The 22,467-nt window shown below is 42.3% G+C and overlaps 1 protein-coding gene across 1 annotated transcript in view; it reads right to left on the bottom strand.

The window, feature by feature from the left end:
- UQCC2 (ubiquinol-cytochrome c reductase complex assembly factor 2) overlaps positions 1-21,105 on the bottom strand; it is a 39,841-nt gene extending 18,736 nt beyond the window's left edge. Inside the window, exon 1 of the mRNA XM_069238856.1 lies at positions 20,924-21,105. Coding sequence (XP_069094957.1) covers positions 20,924-21,082 — 159 coding nt within the window. The 5' untranslated portion in view covers positions 21,083-21,105. The remainder of the gene's footprint in view (positions 1-20,923) is intronic.
- Between the last annotated feature and the right edge of the window lie 1,362 nt (positions 21,106-22,467).

The raw sequence follows: 22,467 nt of genomic DNA, 5'->3' as shown, positions 1-22,467 counted from the left end.
AAGGTGTGCCAAGAGCAGTTGGTTGTGCTCGTGCCCTCCCATGCTGCCCATAGCCTTGCCAGGCATTGTTGGTGGTCATGAGGGAAGTGTGGGGGGGAAATCGTTGTCCCAGGATCTGGTTCTGGGGGCAAGGCAGGGAGAAGGGGGGTGTAGGTATGGCTAGCAGCTTGCCAAGCAAAGCATAAAGAAGTTCCAGAAAGCCACTGTCCCCCACCGGATCATATTCTGCTCTAGAGACTCTAGCTGGACAATAGTTAGTAGGGTGTGGTTGCTGCATTAGTTGTCGAAGCCAGAGGGTTGAGCTGGGGAGGTGTGGATGTGGCCAGGCTTGGACCCCTGGTGGCTCCTCTGCCCAGTCTACCCTCGACCGAAGCCTAAAGAGGCAGCTGCTTTCCCGGTTTGTGGTATATCACTCAGTTTAAATGAGATCAGGAAAGATCAGGCAACCACCAGCCCAGAAACAACCAGAAAATCTGTCAAGTTGGTAAATCAATTAAATCGTCCATACCGATTGTATCTCACGGAAGCAGCCCCCTGACATCACCAATGGCAAAATTATTTGACAAAGTGAATTTAAATCAAAATGTTACGCTTTAAAGGCCTAATTTTGGCAAAATATTTAATATCAGAGGACTTACTAGGCCTGCCACATCCACTAACCCCTCAAAAAACAGAGTCCATGAAGGAATTGGGCTCACTGAGCATCAGTATCAAAAGGACGCCTTCACCTGCAGACGTGCGTCTATGCCAGTTACAAATCCCAAATTCATCTTTGGAGAAGCACATGTTCATGCACCTAATCAATACCACTCCACCTTTGATCTGTCTGTCAAATCACTTGAGATCAGGAAAGTAAACATAAAACTCATCATATTAATACAGACTGCAACGAGGAGGACAGTTCTTGGTTGTGGGAATCTCAATTTCCCACAACATGGATTTTGCACAGACAATGGAAGTGAAGACGATAACTGGCCAATAACACTGATAATCCAGAGTGCAGCGAAACCAACATAACAAGTACTGCAATTCGAATGATCCGCCAAGAAATGTAAAAAAAATAAAAATGAAGAGTTGCTTTAAATCTCAGTAGACCCATACACTTAACTTTCGGAAGGTAAGGCAAAAACACCTTCAACAGAAGTGAAGAACTTGTTCCAAGAGAACCTAAACCCACAAGTCGATATTGTCTCTGGGAATTGTATAAATAACTCTTAAGCCTCAATCGATTCTCTCAACCCGCAAGTTGGACGTCCAGATCGACCTCATGAACTTAATATCTTTGTACATTTCCGGCATAAATACAAAGCTAGAAAATGTAACTAGTTTAATAACGAGGGTTCAGGTTATCGTTTGCAATCCCCAGCCAACTGCTCCTGCGGCCCAAAAATCAATAAATTAAGTAGTCTCCCAGTAATTCTGGAAAATCTTTTGGAAATTAAACAATTATCTCTGGTAAACAAGCCTTCCACCAGTACACAAAAAAGGGAGTTAAACAAACAGGAGCAAGAGATAATAGCTGAACCACTTGAACAAGCACAGTCAAACATTCTACACAACAAAGTTACAAAAGTAACTTGTAAACAGGAGACTATGAAAGCTCAGCTTCAGAACTTGCAAGTGTCACAATCAAGTGCTCCAAGTGCGCAAAGTGCAGCTGCCCCCAAACAAACAAAAAGACAAAGAAAACGTGCCAGGAATAAAATCCATCTGATCAGATTGCTGAGCAAATGGGAGTCTATCCAATACCTGATCTAAAACAAAACAGCGGTGATGGTAATATTACAAACTGTTCAATAGACTCTCCCACAAATGAGGCATCAGCTATGGACTTTACAGCCTATGACACAGTGGATATGACACCATTTTCTTCTAAAGAACCTACAGCCAATCCCACAAGTAGAGAGCAAGAAAGACAACAGTTGGACACTACCAGAGTCAATAAAAGGATGCCAAGTAAAAAAGATGAGTACACCATACCATTCCGGCAATCTGTATAGGCAAAACATCATGATACCCACACAAACAGAACGAAATGAGCAGTGTCAATAGACCTAAGCAAGGTCCACCTACCCAAAAAACAGTTATTGTGTTGGAACACTCCTCTTTAGCTTCACAACCAATAAATAGGCATATGAGAACAGGGCCACTGGAAATCAAAGAAATAGCAACAATCAGAACCGGGAGGTCAAAACAGTCCCACTGAACAGGTAGAGAAATCACCAACAGCCCCACAAGCGAGCAATCAGATAGAACTCCTCTCTGACCAAGTGAAATCACAAAAAATAACAGTCAAGATAAAAGACATGGTGGCATATCATAATCCCTAGGTGCGGAATGCACACTGAATCCATCAATTGCCCCCCACTAAAGTAGCCCCCAAAGCTATCCCATAACAGGAGCACTCCCCAACTCCAGGAGAGAGGGCACCACCAACTTCTTCTAAAGCCAGATTAGCTATGTAATGCCTACAAGACATCCTCAACAGAGGCAACATCTTGAGGCTTCTTACTGAGATCACGGAATTGAAATACATAACCTCATCAGACCTAGTAGGCAAGGAATTCCTCACAAATGAAGACCCTAAAAACCTGAACTAACCTCAACAACATGGGGCACAGAGGAAATCGCAACTTCGATCTTACGTTTTGCAGTATCTTCGAAATGTGGGGATTAACGCTCACAAAATATACTCTGCCTCGATAGCCCCTTCCCCTGCTGGGAACACAAGAAGCCTAATCATGCCAGAAAAAAGCTCCCATTTATTCAGTCCTGCAGAGTTACCATGGATAGTTGCCCTGTGGACCTGTAGGGTCAACAGAAATAAAGTTGGCTAACAACTCAAGCCAGCATTAGCGGGACTGAGTACATCTGTGTTAAATGCCCCTAGCAAAACATGAACACAAACAACAGGTATGGCGGAGGAGGCTCTGCAGAGGTAAAGAATATTGCAGATGCAAAAACCCTGCTGTACGATGGCATTCCTCCAAAGGACTGGAAAACGTTAAAATCTTCACTCTGCAACAGACATGGTAAATGGCAGCTTTGGCAGTGGAAGGCTATATGAATCAAAAAAGTTGCAGCCATAAAAACACATTGTACAGGAGACCCAAAGAAAGGCATGCAGTCTTCATATCGCTTAATTTGGACATTGTCTCTGAACAATTGTCCTCTACGAATTCAGATCTTCAAATAATCAAATTCAGCAATGGGGCAAACATGACAGACTGTCAGTTCTGTTGTTAGATGTTTATGCTCATCTCAACGTTTTTTAAAAGCTGGCGCTTCAGGAAAATGTCATCTCTAGAGTAACTGACTTTAAGCAAACTAATCCATCATGGGAGGTAATTCTGACAGAGGACTTCAATGCAAATTTAATTTTTACTCCTGAAGAAGATGATATGTTGGTAGATGAGAATTTATACTGTAACGTGCCACCACAATCAACTCCGGCAGTAAAATGCTGTGACATAAACGGAGAAAAGTTTGTGATGCATTGGAATTTCTGGGCATGAAGGTATTAAATGGAAGGCCACCAGGTGATAGTCCACCTAAATTAACCTATCATGGCCCAAACCTGTGTTCCGTCATCGACTATACAATCATTTCACTGCCACAAAATCCACTCACTAGGATGAAGTCCTCCAACTCATGCTCTGGCACCAGCAAACATCTGTATAATAAACTCAACCAATTTAAAGCATCTGAGATAGACCAGTAACACTTGGGCCCTTGGCCAGATTATTCCTGATTGCCAGTACTAACATTAAGCACTCAAACTGTTGCATGGATGGAATTTAGTACCAATCTGCTAACTCATGTCGCCCAGCCAATAAAGGACCACCACTTGTACAAATAGGGCTCACAAGACTCACTTCTAAATGCAACGTTTAAAAATAGGAATTAAAGAAAGACTATCAGACTTTTGAGGAAGACAGCAATGCAATTATTTCCCTGGGAAAGATGAAACAGATTCAGAAAGCAGTACAAAAGAACAACTTAGGTAAGACAGGAGATCCAGTTAAAAAGGCTTGATGGACAAAATTGATATACAATGCCAAGTGGCCAAACTCCAGGAAGTTCTGGGAGACAATCAATAGGTTTGATAAATCAGTAAACGTAATAAATAACAAACATCCCAGAGGCAGTATGGGAAGCTCATCTTGCTCATACATTCTCAACCAATGTGTCTCTCAGAAGTTACAAGCGCAAAACACAACCAAAGCGTTTACAAATCCATACATGAGGAAATTGTCAGCCTAAATGATACCATGTCTTATTCAGATCCAATACAAGGGACGACAAGCAATTACATCTGTCCATGGACGAGCAAGGCCCATACTCACCACCTGAAGTTAAAAAAAATCATAACTACTGGACACCTGATGGTGCACCAGGGCTGAATGGTATTTCGCAGGCCAATTTATAGAAGATCCCCAGTTCTGGACAAATATGCTATTGACACTATACAAACAGGTCCACCTAACAGGTTCTATTCCAAACAGCTAGTGTGGCTTAATCATTAATCCAGTTTTTAAAGTACGGGATAGGTCCATTCCGGCTAACTACAAGCTCATAGCCCTCCTGGATTCGGAGGCAAAACACTATGCCTCTCTAGTATTGGCTGACCTCATTGGCTGGTTGAACATGAATATTGTGGCACCTGTAAATTAGTTAGGCTTTAGGAGAGGGCTCGACACCACAACAAACATCTTCCTTTATAGATGGCAGATGTAAAAGAACAAGGAAAAGCGGTATCACTGATTTATAGATTTCTAAGCAGCATTCCACTGCATGGATCATGAAATACTCTGGAATAAATTAAGAAAACGGAGAATCCCTCAAAAGCTGTGATGAGCCATTGAATACCTATACTTGAAAACTTGAAACAAAGTCAAAATCGACAACAGCACAAGAATCTCAAGGAGGTTTCCAATTCATCAAGGGCTCAAGCATGGTGGTGTGTGCTGGCGCCCCACCTCTTTAATCTATTCATGGCAGACTTGCCGTCAGAGATAGACCACATAAACTCTCAACCACCACGTCTGACGCCACTCCCATCTGCCTTCTGTGGATAAGATCTTACTGTTCAGTATGAAAAAGTAAGGCTTCAAAGGTTAGTTAATGCATTGAAATCCTATGCCAAATCCAAAAATCGCTAGATCAATACAACAAGAACAAAAACCGTGGATCAAGATCTTCCTAGATGATACAACATTGGATGAGGTTAGTAGCTACGAACACCTTGGGATACCCCTGGACAACAGAGGTAATTTTTATCACCAAAACCAGTTCATGGTGAAGAAAGGAAATGCTCGAATACATGCCTTCAGCATTCTTGTAAAGATTTTGGATGGCCCCCTCCTTTCAGCCTTTCCTGGCTGTAACTTCCGACTGTGGCGTATGCCAGCGTGGCCATGAGAGGCCAGGATGCAGACTTTCTGGACAGGCTGAAGGTTAATTCCTTCAGGCGGGTATTCTCCCTCCTCCAAAAGTTCTCCCCAGCACCAGTTTGATTGGAATTTGGGATCATATAGCAAACGTTAGGTGGAATGTCTGCCTGAATAAAATGCAAGTACAAAATATCAGTGGGTGTTTTGCTTTCACTTATCCTATGACCGAGCTGACAAAACTTCTCTGGAATACACTTCTTAGTTTAAAGAAGACATTTATTATTACTTCACCACGAGGTTCCTGAGAGATGAGATCAGTAGGTTGGAAGCACACGTTTAAAAGTAGTCACAGCAATGAAAGGAAAATATACTAAAGTACTTCTCAATTGCAATGTACACAGCAAATATATGTGATTATATTAAAGCATAACTTCAAAGCAAAGAATAAAAGTCAAAATTCCTCACCGTAGGGCCTATCACTACGTGTCATCTTTCTCATGTCTGCAAGTTGATGACTCCTGTTCAACTGCGAGAAAGAGATTTTCCACCCAAACGGGGGGTCAGGCAGCTGACGTCCGCTCCTGACTGAAGTCTTGGAAAATTCCCCCTTGCTGCTGCCCAGGGACACAGTGTATTGCTACATGCACTACGTGCAAGGTGAACAGTGGTGCAGGCTAAGGACAATGAAATATGGTATGGACCATTGGCCTCTGCTTCCATTTTACATTGGTTCACAACTCCATTTTGTCGAGTCTGGTTCTGTGCGTAAAGCACTGTTCTGTGTTTTTCCACAAGCTTCTGCAAGCTGCAGGGTGGGGTGTTTTTCTGCTCAACTTCGCTCCATTTGCCTGATACGAAGGGCGCTATTTACATTGAATGAGCTATCAGTTAGGACAACAGGGGGATGCGCCTGTACTCAAGGAGGAATGCAAGCTTCACCTTGGAGCCCTCTTCTGGGAACCTGGACTGTTCCGAGGAGACGTCTCGAAGGGTGAACAAGGTACCGCTGATTGCACAATTTGTAAAGGAGGGGGTCTTTTTCTAGAAAGGACTCCTGGGCGTTAGTAAATACTATAAAGGTCGGGAGCCCTGATGAACTGGTTTAGGAACTCTCTCCTGGGTTGGACGCAACGCCAGGAGGACTGATTGTCCCGAAGGAGACTCCCTGCGCCAGTCGATTTGGGTTCCCTGGCTTTGTGTGCGGCGGAGGGATGCAGAATCTCTTTTCGGTGAAGCCTTTCAACTTTTAAGCATTTGAGCATATTGTGTGCGTGTGTGTGTGTAATATGTACTTATTCTTGCAGTTATTCTCATGTTATTTTTCATGATATCACAGAGTTTTTGTATTCTTGCAGTTATTCTCATGTTATTTTTCATGATATATTAGTGTGGTCAGTTTTGCTATATGAGAACTTGCCCCATAAATATATTTGATTATTCTACTTACTAAGGTGTGTGAGAATGATTGTTTCACATTGTGCCCTAAACTATCCTGAAGTGCATAGTTCTGTTATTCTGAAGAGTGAAGCAACACAATTTGGTGTAGTCGTTTGAAGGATTCGAACAAAAAGAAAATGTTTAACAAGATCAAAGCGAGCTCAAAAGCAAGTTCTCATGTATCAAATCCGGACATAGAAATACCGGGGTGGGAAACTGCCGCGTATAAACTTTTAGCTCAGGAATGGTCACGTTGTGCTGGTTTGTGTGAAAATTGGAATGCGTGTATGTTAAATGCAGAACCTGAAAATGTTTTAACATGTTTACAAAAAGTGTCAATGGACAAGGGAAAAGAGATTTGTACGTTAGGGAGGCGAGGCTGGATTTTGCCCTCTGCGTACAGAAAGTTGCATGAAAAATGTTTTCAGTTACAGAAAGACCACGAGCAACTGGAGAAGGACTTGGTAGAAGCCCGAAATTCCTCTACCATGTTAGCTTGTCAAAATAAATTGTTAAGTGATAAGCTTGAAATGTACCAGGTGGTTGCAGAGAGGACGGCAGTTAGCGTCGCTCAATATAAACACAAAAAACGAAGAGGGAAAGTTAATAAAAAGAAGGTACATTTAGCTATCTCTCAGGCAGGGTTAGCCTTTGACCCTGAATTTTGGGATGGAAACATCTGGGTTATGTCTGATTTTTCAGATGAGTCCGGGGGTGATAATTGTCAGGATGTTAGTCAGGAAAAGACAGAGCGCAGGAATGTTGTCCGTGCGCAGCCAATATATCGGTGAAAGTTACAGCATAGCCCAGCTACCCCTGGAGGGGTGATGCTGGATGCTCTGGAGGATTACACACAGCAAGAACTAAGTGATGTGATAGACAGATTTCGACAGAGGTCTGGGGAAACAGTACTTACGTGGATGGTGCGAGTGCATGATATGGGGGGTCAGGTGGCCCAATTAGATCACGGTGACGCCCCGAGGCTTTTGTATCTTAAGTACGGACCCAGTTATCCAAAATGAGTTTAGAACTTATCCAGGGAATGGTCCCATGACCAATCTGTTGGAATTAGCGGCACAGGGGTGTGCTCAGAAGTATCCGACAGAGTCAGACTGGCCGCCTAATGATAAATTTTGGTATACTTTGAGAGATGCAGTACAGAGATTGAAGGAGGAAGGGATGAAAACAGCTATCTTTCTGGGTAATGCTCATAAATTGATGAATTGAATTTTAAATGTGTCTGTGCGAAACGGGCTGATTAGGTCCGCTCCTCCTGCATACAAGCATGTCATCATGACTTTTTTAATTAATCAGACTGGTAACTCACTGTCTCAGGTGGTAGAAGCCGTGCGTGAGTTAAGTGATTTAGGAGAGGGGACTAAGCCAGAGAGGAATTCAGGGTCTGAGAATCGTACTATAACAACAGGGTGTCAAGGCGGGACATGTTTCTGGCCTTGCTGAAAGATGGGGTAGCCAGGGATGACATTGATGGGATAACCACCAAGGACATGTGGGAGATGTACCGCAAACGCGGTTTGGATAAGAAGGAGGGAAGCAGGAAAGGGAACAAGAAAGATAACAAACTGGTGAACCAGAGAAAGGCAGGATGGGAGGAGCACGAGGATGAAGAGGGAGAGAGCCCCGCAGCAGAGAGAGATCCCCAGATGATGGAGATTGGGAGCAAGAGCGCCGAGGCTCAGAGGGAACCCGGAACACAGAGAGAGACCGGGAACTGACAGGTCCCGAGAGAACTCGAGGCAGAGAGTGGGAGAGGGAGCTAGTAAGCTGAGAGAGGTTGCGAGGCAGAGACAGGGAGGAGGAGTTTCCTGAGAATTACCGCAGACTCCGATGTGCGCAGAGTGAAAATAGACTAGGAAATAGGTCAAACTCCGGTGCAGGGATGGGCTCGCAAAGATAACAGACCACATGTTAAAGTAGAATTTTTTGGGAAACGCAGAAATGTTCAGAAAGTTCAAGCCCTTATTGACACCAGAGCGGAGGCCTCTTTAATGAATGGAAACCCAAGAAAATTCAAGGGACAGTACTTCACCATTACAGGATTGGGCGGAAAAGAAACCCCAGCAGTGCAGATAGTGGTTACCATGAAAACAGGGGCACTTCCAAAGAGAGAATACACTGTCTTGATCGTTCTCATTCCCGAGTACATTATTGGGATTGACATTTTGAAAGGGATGACCCTACATTTGGAAGATGGATGTTATCAATTTGGTTCCAAGAGATTTATATCAATAGCCACCGCAAGGGTGGGGCTGTTGAAGATTCCTCCAGTAACCCTTCCCCAGGCCACTAAGGTGATTCAAATTAAACAGTACAGAATACCGGGAGGACACACAGAGATTAGCCAGACTATACATGACATACTGGAGGCCGGGGTAATAATTCCCATACCACTGCGTGGAATAATGCATTCTGGCCTGTTCGCAAAAGTGATAACAGCTGGAGGATTTGCATTGATTATCGCCAGTTGAATAAATATACCCCTCCTCTGACTGCGGCGGTCCCAGACACCATTACCTTGATTGAAAACATACAGAAACACAGTGGGACCTGGTATGCCACAATTGACATTGCCAATGAGTTCTTCACGATACCAATAACTACTGAGAGACAGCCCCAGCTGGCATTCCAGTGGGTGGGGCGCCAGTACACCTTCTGTAGATTGCCCATGGGGTATTTACATAGCCCCACTATCTGTCACCGGCTGGTGGCAGAGCATTTGGATGAAGTACCAGTGGTTCCCGTAGTGCAAATTTTCCACTACATAGATGACATGATGATGCAGGGAGAGACACAAGAACAGGTGCAGATTCGGCTAGGCAGAGGTAAATTGCCAGGACAGATATGGCAGATTGATTACATTGGACCAATGTCAGAGAGCAGAGGGTGTTAGTATACCTGCACAGTGGTGGATACTTACTCTGGTCATCTCATAGCCTTTCCCAGCAAGTGCGCAACTCAGCAGAGCACCCTGAAAACATCAGATCTGTTGATTCTGTACTATGGAGTGCCGCTCCAAATTCAAAGTGATAACGCCAGCCACTTCAAGGGCAGACTAGTGCAGGACTATTGTGCACAACACAACATTGAGTGGATTTTTCACATACCTTACTACCCACAAGCAGCTGGACTGATTGAGCGAATGAATGGGTTGTTGAAAGAACAATTGCGCAAACTGTCTGATGGGACACTGAAGGGGTGGAGGGATAATTTGTACGATGCTTTGCAAATTTTGAACAACCGACCCCTTACAAGTGCCGAGACACCTCTCATGAGAATGCTCATGCCTGCTTTACAGATCAATCCATTTACAGCAAGCAATACAATTGTGTATTGGGAAACAGCTCCAGGAGCTTTAGCCCATATCGAGCTACACCAGAATCTGCAGGACTTGACCTGCATGCTTTACAAATGCATCGATTGAAGCCTAGAGATATCACTCTGATTGAAACAGGGGTTGGAATTCAGATTCCCCCTGAGCATTATGGTCTAATCGCCCCTCGATCTGGGCTTGCCCTGGGAGGCATCCAAATTTGAGGAGGCGCGATAGATGCAGACTACCAGGGCGAGTTGAAAGTCATTCTCTTGAACAGTGGTGACACAGACCTAGTGGTGCAACCCAGGGATCGCGTTGCCCAGATTGCCATCATGCCGGTTTATGGAGGTGTTGTCAAGAAGGGGAGTGCCCCAGCCCTTCTCACTGTAAGAGGCAAAGGAGGGTTCAGATCTACTGACAAGAACCCAGGGGCCAAAGTGTGGATTGAATCCCCAAATAATCCTCCTCAACCCGCTGATGTCATTGCCACTGGACCAGACAATGTCCTGGTAGTTATGCGACCTGGTCAAGACAAATGGGAACATGTTCCCGCTGACAAATGCTATTTGCGAGAATGATAATACGCGTTTTGTCTTTTGTTCTTTTCAGATCATTCTGTGGGGTGCCTGTGCGATGAGTGTAGTGTATAGAGCCCTTTCGGGAGTCTCCACCGGGGAGCGGGAGGGGCTCATAGCCCAAAGATTCAATCGTCAGCCACAGATGCCGACACTATTACATCAACCAAACAATATTTGGATTCATCTGGCGCAGGAAGTGCTGAATGTATCTCACTTCTGTATGAGTAACATGCGAAGCGTTCAAGATCTGATTACTACTTGTCTAGTGGCGGTGCCCACTCCTGCTGCGGTATTATTGCACATCTTTAACGATACAAACCAGGATGGAATGACGTTCGCTCCCATCTTTCACTCTATGAGTACTGCCATCATTGCCCAGAGGTAGGCAGGCGGTTGTAGAGGAACATGACATCCATACTCACGTTTAACATCTCAAATGGGGATGTGTGCTATTCATGGACCTGTGATCCTATAAAAATAGGCAAATGTGCTCAGCTTAAACTGGAGAAAAGAGACAAAAACTTAACTGCTGCACCACAGACATTGTGCCACTCACAAAATGACCTGACCTGTTTGAATGTATCAATGTTCTGCCAGAATGTGGTGCCTGCTGCCAGCCACATTCGAAACGTTAAGTTGCCTAAAGGTTGGCTCTTTTCGTGTGGTAACATCTCTTTTACATATATCCCAGCCAATCTAACCGGAGGGCCTTGTGCCTGGACACGCTTAGGTTTTCTCATGTTTCCTATGGATACTGCTCTACACCCTCGCTATGTCAGAGACACTATTCAATTGCCTGCAGACTGTGATTCTGAAATATCATTGCTTTCCAAAACAGAATATGTCAGTTTAGCTGGTTCTATTGTAGGGTTACCAGGACTCGCAGTGTATAATACCAGAGTTATTAATAAACTCGCATGTTTAGTATTTAAGAATATTAATTATACATCAGCTGCTTTAGTTGAGCTGTTATTAGATGTACAGGGAACTAGAAAAGCTGCCTTGCAGAATTGTGCAGCTATTGATTTTTTACTGCTCAAGCACAACCATGGCTGCAGCGATTTTGAAGGGTTGTGTTGTTTTAATTTATCCGACCACTCCATATCAATCAACTCCCACATAGAGGCCCTACATAAGTTAGTGAAGGAGGTGCAACAAGATGTTGACAAGGGGTGGTGGGACTGGGTTTTTGGATGGCTGCCTGATTTAGGCCAACTGCGTTATATCCTTGGTGTAATCATTATCATAATAGTTATTTTAATTTTGTTATGTTGTTGTATTCAGTGTGTGCCTAACCTTCTATCTCAGTGTCGCCCAAGAGCATTGCCATTTCAGCTTATAGGATATACTTAGTTGTAAGTTGGCCAAATGGTCCAAGGGTGGATTGTATTGCTACATGCACTACGTGCAAGGTGAACAGTGGTGCACGGTAAGGACAATGAAATGTACTATGGACCATTGGCCTCTGCTTCCATTTTACATTGGTGGGAAGGACAATGAAATATACTATGGACCATTGGCCTCTGCTTACATTTTACATTGGTTCACGACTCCATTTTGTCGAGTCTGGTTCTGTGCATAAAGCACTGTTCTGTGTTTTTCCATAAGCTTCTGCAAGCTGCAGGGTGGGGTGTTTTTCTGCTCAACTTCGCTCCATCTGCCTGATACGAAGGGCGCTATTTACATTCCACGAGCTATCAGTTAGGACAACAGGGGGATGCGCCTGTACTCAAGGAGGAATGCAAGCTTCACCTTGGAGCCCTCTTCTGGGAACCTGGCCCGTTCCGAGGAGACGTCTCGAAGGGTGAACAAGGTACCTCCGATTTCACAATTTGTAAAGGAGGGGGGTCTTTTTCTAGAAAGGACTCCTGGGCTTTAGTAAATACTATAAAGGTCGGGAGCCCTGATGGACTGGTTTAGGAACTCTCTTCTGGGTTGGACGCAACGCCAGGAGAACTGATTGTCCCGAAGGAGACTCCCTGCGCCAGTCGATTTGGGTTCCCCGGCTTTGTGTGCGGCGGAGGGATGCAGAATCTCTTTTCGGTGAAGCCTTTCAATTTATAAGCATTTGAGCATATTGTGTGTGTGTGTGTGTGTAATATGTACTTATTCTTGCAGTTATTCTCATGTTATTTTTCATGATATCACAGAGTGTTTGTATTCTTGCAGTTATTCTCATGTTATTTTTCATGATATATTAGTGTGATCAGGTTTGCTATTTGAGAACTTGCCCCATAAATAAACTTGATTATTCTACTTACTAAGGTGTGTGAGAGTGATTGTTTCACATTGTGCCCTAAACTATCCTGAAGTGCATAGTTCTGTTATTCTGAAGAGTGAAGCAACACACACCGTTTTATAATGAAAAATCCTGCTAACAGGCCCTTTCCTCTAATAGTCAAAACATGCAGAGTTGGGCAGAAAACAAGCCATTGGAGATTGGCCAGATCTCCTAAACCTCGCTCCTTCCCAAGGGTGAGTAGAGAGGAAAACACAAAATATACGCTCTCTTATCACGCTAGGGTTCGTGTGAACACAATACGAAAAACACAGCTTGGTCTACCATGTGGAAAAACACAGCTCATCTGCAATGTCTCAACTGCAATGTCTAACTCCACGATAAAGCCAATAGGCAGCTAACCTAAATACAAAATGTAATGTCTAATGCCACGTTAAAGCCAATAGGCAGCTAAACTGAATACAACATGTAATGTGCTACTGGTGAACATTGAACAACTAATATGCGCAGTGGTGAAACACAAAGTCAGTGGTCAAACACAATTAATGGCATAACAATGGGTCAGGAAAGCCCATTAAACAGGACATTATGCACCACCTTAGAAAAGGTGATCCAACGTCAGCCTTTTACAAATATCTGTACAGTTCCTTGAAGTGAATGCACTGAACAGAACTCGGGGACAAGAAGTTCCTCTTTCTGGCCTTTAGGAGAGTAGTGAACAAGTAGGTAAAGATGCAGTCATACCTGGAAGTTAAAAACAAATTTAGTTCCCGATCTCATGCCTGGATGGTGGTCAAACACGATGACGGCTTGCTACCTTCTCCATATCTAAAAACTTCCTTCCCAGCACACATCAAGTGACTGATGACCTTACGGTATGGCCAATTACCAGCACAGGCCACCCAACCGCACTGGAAATGCAGCAGACCAACTATGAGCAGGCTTTGTGGTGCTGAAAAGGAGGACCTTATGCATCTGGTCTGTACATGTCCTCATCTGTACAAATCTCAAAACACTCTGCTAAAAAAAAAAAAAAATTCAATGCCAGAGGCATTTGCATGTACAAAGAAGCAAAAGTAGTGTTTCAATCCAGAAGATTCACAGCTGAATTGTAAAGCAGTGAAATTCTTGAGCTCAGTGGGTCGGATAAACTAACATCAACAGAGAATGCAAACGGCTATCTAGTTAGTAGGTCTGGGACTATTCACCCTTTATAAGGAGATCACATATGGACAGATGAAGCTTTAACAAATTGATATGTACTGTTGTGTTTTTTAGGTATTCTTTCCAACAGAGATGTTTTAGTTTCTACAAAGACAGATGGTTTAATGGTCGAAGCTGATCTTTCGCTATGTGATATTACAAGGACAGACAGTGTCATAATGGTACCAAGCACAGATGCACTTCATCTAGGCTTCCCTCTAGCAGATTTGCGTTGTTTATTTGCAACATTGTTATGGTTTTAATTAACTAAAATAATACATTGTTTTACTTACGTATTAACACAGTCACTATGCCCTGCTGTGTTGTAGTCTGTAAAATAAAAAAGCCCTGCCATGGAGAACAAGCCTGTCTGTGTGATCACAGAGGGCCATTCCACTCCGAGACTTTCATCTGAAATACTTGTGAGTTCTGAAGGTTAATGCTTCTGTTGAGCTACCATAATTGATACAACTGTCAATGATTTGTAATAGAAAATGTTTGGGCTACAAATATAATGTGTTGAAGATATCCATCAATGTTAAAGTACCAGATAGCTTCATTCCATGAATCCAAGCATTACACTAATCACTTTTTTGGTTTTCTATGTAGACCCCCTAAGGGCAGCAAGTTACCCAGACATGGGCCCAATGCTCACCGTGTTACAGAACTTAAGCAGCACCTTACTGATGAGACCATACAAGACCAATCCTGGTCTGGGGTTTCGTTTGTTTCCAGCTATGGGTCCTGGCTTTTGCAGCTCAGGCTGGACTTTTCTTTTTTGTAGCATGCTGAAAACTAATTTGTACAAAGCAAAATCCTAAAAGAGCTAGGCAACTGTGGTTCCAATGTTCAACATTCCCAAATCTGAAATGTTGTTGTATAAGATCAAATACCTGTGCTCACACAATACTGGACTTCTATTGCCACAATGTCCCCAAACAACTGGGTAACATAAAACCACAGCTATAGCCATTAAACATATAAATATTGGAGCACTCTTGCATATACTGCACTATGTAGTCTTAATATTTAAATGTGTTTCTTGACACAAGTCCTCCAAACTAGTCTTTTGTTTCCTCTTCTTCAACTCAGTACTCCACGTAACCAGGGGAAGTGGTGATTCACTTATTTAATCATTCCTACACCACCATACTGCAATTGGATGATTCAGCCATATAGATGAAAGATGACTCACTTGTGCTTCGTCTAGCACTGGACTTTCTCAAGGTTGACTGAATGTCACATTACATGAAGAAGAAAGAAACAATTCATATGCCAGTATGATGGCATCTCTAAATGACTTTTTCACCTAGTGCACCCTCTCACTATTGTGCGTACCTCTGTACAATAAAAAACACAATGTGGGAAAACCATTTCCACGTATATTTTAATTTTTATTATTAAAACCACTTAAAACTGATGGACTCAGTAAAAATAGACCATACACTCCAAATGACAAACTGCCAACCACCACAATACATAAAAACTAAAAATAAATAATATGAATATTAATGCAGAGAATGTGTTCATGCCACGCCCACCACCGACACTTCCACCACCTCCAAACGTGCCAACAGTAATCAAAAAGATCATGAAATGCAGAGAATGATACATAGTCTCAAGACTCCATAGAAGAGGAACATCCAACCATCAAAAGTTAAGATATAAAACTTTTATGCAGAGGCCTTAATAGTAACACTTTTGTTTAGATCAGCATTGTACATGAAACATACAGATATGACTTTAGACATGATGGAGTTTGTGTTGGAAAATAACGCCTTTACCCATAAAGGACAATGGTTCAAACAGGCCATGAGTTTGCGTTTTTTACCTTACTATGCAAACCTGTACATGAGTTTCTTTGAATCTAAACATCTGCGGCTCAATGGCCCCAATCACTTGAAGGAACACATTTAGTTTTAGGGTAGGTGTATCAATGATATCCTATTGATTTGGACTGGTACGGGACACCATTTGCAAGAATTTTGTACCAGCCTCAACAACAATGAATACAATATACAATTGACATATGAATATAGTAGACAATCTGTTTCATGGACACTGACATTTATATTTAAATAAGGTGCAGACTAAAAGATACCGTAAACCAACTGCAAGCAATGCATTACTGCATGCTTCTAGTTCACACCCCAGAGCGCAATCGTCAGTAATAACACTTGGTGAAAGGACGAGGACCAAAAGAAACGGTAGCGAGACAGCTTTTTTTCAAGACCGAGTTGGGGAGGCTGGTGAATAGATTTACCCACAGGGGCTACTCTAAAAGGGTGATTTCACGGGCCATGATTCAGATCTTTAAAAAAAACAACAACAAAAAACATGCAATACCCTACTGAAGAAGAATCAAATGAAAACAGGTAGCACAATGGTCCCCTTCTCAAAACCGTACAGTTGTTTCAGCAACACTTTGTATAAGATCCTATTTAAACATTGCCACATTTTATGAACTGACAGGACTTTGTCACAATGTATACCACCCAGACTTGGAATTGTGCAAAGAAGGGGGACACACAATGAGAGATGTGACTTGTAGGAGCTAGTTACCATCACAATATGAAACTATCAACACATGGCTACCTCACAAACCTAAAGGTTTTTTCAGGTGCAGCTCTTGTAACATGCAATCTAGCTATGCAGGTAACACAGAGTTTTTGCTTTAACAACAGCAAGATGATTAAAATTGAAGATTTCATCAATTGCAACACGAAATAAGTGGTTTACGTATTACTGTGCATTTATTGAATGATATATGTGGGAAGTACTCTACAAACCCTGAAGGAACACATACAGGTATGTGACATATTCCCTGGTTAGACACTTTCAGGAAACACATGCTGCATCGGAGGCACCGAACATCAGGTTTTGGGGAATTAGTGTGACAAATGCAAACACTAGGGGTGGTGGCCGTGTGGGTCAACTAAGAAGGAATAAGGCAAGATGGGCAAGATTATGGGCAACAGAACTGGGGATAAATCGGGATAATGAAGGTACATTTTTTTTTTAATACAGTTTATGTACTGTATTGGTATGGTATACTGACAATATGATGTAGGGTTATGGACATGTAGGTTTAAGAACAGGTTTACTAGAATGACTATTGGGTGAGCAACTCCCCTTCGGATTGTATCAGTATAAATGGAATAAGTATTCATCAAGTTTTCATGTTACGGTGGAATTGGGATATGTTTGCAAAATGTTTACATCTGTATTATTTGTGTAGAAGAAACAACGTGCTCATGTCACATCAGAGGCAACACATGGACGAACATGTGTACTCCCCATGTATGGGACAGTAGGGCTGTTTCACTTATTGTCTATCTTTTCTGTTTGGGAATAGGATCTTCACTTTCATTCCACTTTTAACCGTTGTTATGACTTGTTCGATTTACTCTCTCTTTTTTCTCTACAGCACATGCATACATCTCGGTCTGTGCATTCTTAAATTAGGGTAGGACTTGACAAGAGTAAATGGTCCATGACTTATTTGAAGAAAAGTAAAATAATGGTGGTATTGATGAGAGATTGCTTATTAAGAACTACGATCCTTAAGACACTGGTATGGAAATAGAGTGGAGTTAGCGTAGTTGATTTGGGAGACTTTGCGATGTGCAGAAAATGAAAGCATATGTGGAAAGCACAAGTAGAACTGGTGTAGACAAAATACGGTTTGTTTGAAATCTTTATAGAGTATTACCACTCTAAAGGGCGACGTGATATTGAATTTGTGAGGTGAAGTAAAATCACAAAACGGGACGGCTATCTACTTTCTTTGCACATAAGGAATAGGATACGTGGTGGGTATAATAGATATCTGTTTTTTTTATTTTTAACAGACAATCACAACTTGAAGGCATGGTGGAATAGGTGTAGTTGAAATAGTGTCATGTAATTTATTGAGTAGTGGCCAACATATCTTCCAAGATGGTGATATAAAAATGAGGTTGAATGTCTGGTTAGACAGACAGTCTGCTTTCGATGCATGTGATCGATCAGGTGCGCTGCAGTTATAAATGGCCCTACTACGGTATGGCTCAAATGCTAGAAGGGTCCGGACAGGTGCAGCACTTGGATTGCTCGAACGGTAAGAAAAGGTATTTAGTTAAATATGCACCAATAGAACCATGTTATATGGGCCTTAAAAGTCGTATCAATTAGTTTTTAAAAATGGTCCAAAAGGGCTATGGACATAATTCACAATGTTTGCTCTGTGTTTTCATTTACAGATATGTGACGTGACTTATCAAGGTCTAAGGTAATGATAAGTTAATTTTACACACTTGGGTGATAGTTTTCAGGCACTTTATTTCTGACTTTGGAATGTTACAGATGAAAGCCTACCTCAACATGGTTTGCTATACTATTAAGGACCATTATTGCTTATAATATGAATGAATGTTGCATTGAGCGTTCTCATTGTGTTTAGAGCGGGGGTCAATTTTGGTTTAGAGTTAAGAAATATTATTTTGTACTGCTTAAATGCTCGTACACTGAAGGAAGGGAGCCTCCCTAATATGGGCTACCTATGTTTCCAGAGTAGTAGGGTTTCTGTACACAATTTTTGTGCCAGGATCAGTGTAGTAAGATACATGATTGGAGGCTGGGCATACTGTTAGTTTGTTGCATTGTTTCAAATTTGTGGAAGGAACACATATCAGAAACAGGGAGAATTGGTGCTATTGACCTTTTGCTCTTGTTTTCTCTACTTGTAGACACCAATTACTTTTCAGGGTCTTGGGCAATATTTTTGATTTGTAGCATATGGAGAAGGCTTTGTGAAATACAACTGGATAATGATGGTATGTGGATACATAAGACATAGGGGGAGAGACTGGTTACATATATTACATTCTATTAGATATGATTTCAATAAATGCTTGCTCAAACAGAGTTACTTGCTGTAAGAATACTTTTTCCTGTATGGTAGTGATGGTAGGAAGTACAAAAGTTAGGACGTAAGGGAGATTGCGGCTGTCTCCATCCATACATAAGTGGATTACTGTGCAACAATAGACTATTGGTAGTTTCCATTTATTCTAAGGAGGTTTATTTCTCTCTATGTAGACATTTGATCTCAGATTGACGGATAGATTGGGTCTGTCCTTATACAATTTTTGTGTCTTAACTTTGGACAGTTGGATGCTCCTCTTTTATGGAGACTTGGGACTATGTAACATTCTCTCCTATTCATGACCTTTTCGATTACTGTTTGCACGCTTGGGGGTGGTGAAAGTGTTGGTGGTGGGCATGGCACATACACATGCTCTGTACTGATAGTCGTACTATTTATTTTCAGTTTTAATGTATTATGGTGGCGGCTTGAACTTTTTCTTTTGGGGGTGTATGGTCTATTTTCACCGAGTCCATCAGTTTTAAGTGGTTTTAATAATTAAAAAATTAAAGTATATGTGGAAATGGTTTACCCAACTTATGTGTTTTTAATGGTAAAGAGGTACACACAATGGTGAGAAGGTGCACTAGGTTAACAAGCCATTTAGGGATACCATCATATTGATATATGAATCATGTTTCTTTCTTTTTTATGTGATTGATGTGACATTCAATCAGTCTTGTGAAAGTCCAGTGTTGGACGAAACATGTTTCAGCTGAATTATCTTTCATGTATATGGCCGAATCATCCAATTGCTGTATGATGGCGAAAGAAGGATTAAAGAAGTTAATCACTACTTCTCATGGTTATGCAGATTACTGAATTGAAGAAGAGGAAACAAAAGACTATTTTGAGGGCTTGTGGCAAGAAACACATTTAAATATTAAGGGCCTACATAGTGATAAATATGCAAGAGTGCTACAATATTTATATGTTAAAACTAATTTGAACATACCTGGTCTCCATCTGGTGTCATACAGTGGTCAAACCATGATAGATAGGAGTGAGGCCTAGGGTACCAGTGACTGAGATTAATTCAAGCATTTTACCCATCACATTTTTGTAATCTTAATTGAGACACTGAAAATGTGAATAGTATGTCTCGATGTGGGTCGCTTGCTCGAAAACACAAGCAGCCACTTACCAATGAGGCCCTAAGGTCAAAACCTGTCTGGGGTTGTGTTATCTAGACTGGGCTCTAGCATTTGGGGATTGACTCCTACCAGGGTATACCAAAGACAGGTATGATGCCAGATGATCCCGACACCACAGGGATATTTCCTGCTACTACTGTAAAAGGGCAAAACTGTTTTGTCTATTGTTGGTCTCTGTTATAGCATAAAACACATATACTGGAATGATGCGCAAGTATACATCAGTGGCCGCAGCTGGCTAAACACATTTCTATAAGGAAATGGAAATCATATTTCATTCCGTCACTTTGTTCCTTCTATAAACTATTACTGTTTTACAGATTAATCCCAACTGGTGTGCAACAGGACTACAAAACCGAGAATCCGTAGAGTTGTTAAATGAAAGCCTAGCACTGAAAATGCGACTATAATAACGTAGGGTTAGCATCAGCTGTCCGTGGCAACGGATAGGTGAACAGACTGGCATCTACACCTGAGACTGCCACCCAGTTAAAATACCAAGACCCTGAATGGCACCCAAGTGAGCGAATTATATTCTATTTTTAAAAGCAGTGAGAAGAAACAAAGGCTGATTGGTCCAGCTGTTTTGCTACTACTGCGCGCGCACGTACGCACGCGCACTAAAGGGTTACACTGGGCTCTGGTGATTATAATTAAGTGAGTCTTCCAGTGAATTTACCTGAGTATTCTCACCCTCGCGGAAGGCTTGAGCCACGCGCTGTCTCAGAAAAGCCCCCAAGTCCCGGCCACGCTTGGTTTCGTCCACTGGCCACTCTTCGCAGAGTTTCAGGAAGCGACGGTACCTGGTGGCCGCCATTTTTTGTGACGCTATTTTCATCACTCGATCTAGTGACAGGAGGAGGAGCGCTCCATTCCGCCTCCCGCCCACTTCTTTGATGCCATTCATTCACTGTGCACGTTTACATCGAAGGGCGTGGTTAGGTGCACTTCGACCTAGTCCTAGGGGGAAGGAATACCAGAGTTTTTAGGTGGTGCTTAGGCAGCTCAGAATCGCTGTCAGCTCGACGCGCTGTAAATCTGTGAGCTTTCAACCAGAGCCATTACTTTCAACCCTTGCTTGATCTGCCCGGTGATCTAACCGTGTGTGTCTGCCTATCCGTGCGAGTCCCCCCTGACGTCAGGGGGAGACATAGACATACAGCTGCTGCCTGCACGTGTGTGTCTCCCCAGTCTGCCTGTGTCTCCCTCTCCTCCCCCACTCCCCGAAAAACCGGTGTTATGCAATGCGAGGAGAGTTACAATCATAGACTTTCAAGCAGTATGTCTAAATGCATTTGAATGTACTGTAATGTTAGATTAAGCATTCCTGTGTTTGTTTGAGTAACTGTTTCCTTCCCACAGTGGAAGGAAAGATTGTATTATTGAATAATATAATAATTCCCTTAAAAACACAGGTATATGGACATTATAGTTAGATGCGATTTTTCACAGTGAAAGAAAATTGTTGATTATCATGAAACCATGTGTGTAAAGTATTATTTGTATTTGTTCATAATAACTATATGATATAATAGGATTTTAAATCACATATAATATGGCACATTTATATGTAACATATTAATGTGATGCATATAATAATTCATAATGATATAATAACATGTAATGATTAGGAAAAATAAAATGTATGTAATGGAGACAAATAACCCCAAGGTGTCAGACTGTATCCGAAAAGTTTTCCTCAGCAAGTAACTGTTCGTTTAGAGAATGTTGTGCAACTCCGTAGTTATGATGTTGACTCAGTCAATATAGTTCCTTCCCTTGATGCGCTGAAATCAGCATCTTTTCTGCGCAGCTACATGCATCCGGAGAAGGAGTTCCTCTGGCCATTTTTGGCCTTCACTTTTTTCACAGTATTTTTTCGTGACATTGGAACAGTGTACATGCCTACTGGCTTTAAGCCCTGTGTGCCATGTGCTCGGCAGATGTCATCACGGACCCTCACTCTGCATGAGCTGCTTTGACACCCACAACGCTGATGACTGGAATACCTGTCGACAACTGAAGCCTAAGACGTTGTGAGAGCGGTGGATGAAGCTCCTGGTGAAACTTATTCTGTCCTGTAGTGTATGAATGTGATGGGTCCTTGTCTGGTGGCAGTAAATTGTTGTGAGTGCAGTAATTTGTTGGTTTTCTGTGTGGGAAAGTCCAGGAATCTGCAGGCAGCCACAATTTTCCTACCACATACCGTTCCTTTAAGGCTCC

Source organism: Pleurodeles waltl, chromosome 6 (assembly GCF_031143425.1).
Source record: "Pleurodeles waltl isolate 20211129_DDA chromosome 6, aPleWal1.hap1.20221129, whole genome shotgun sequence".
Classification (NCBI taxonomy): Eukaryota; Metazoa; Chordata; class Amphibia; order Caudata; family Salamandridae; genus Pleurodeles; species Pleurodeles waltl.
The sequence above is the reverse complement of the archived record's forward strand: the minus strand, read 5'-3'. Positions and strand labels throughout refer to the sequence as shown.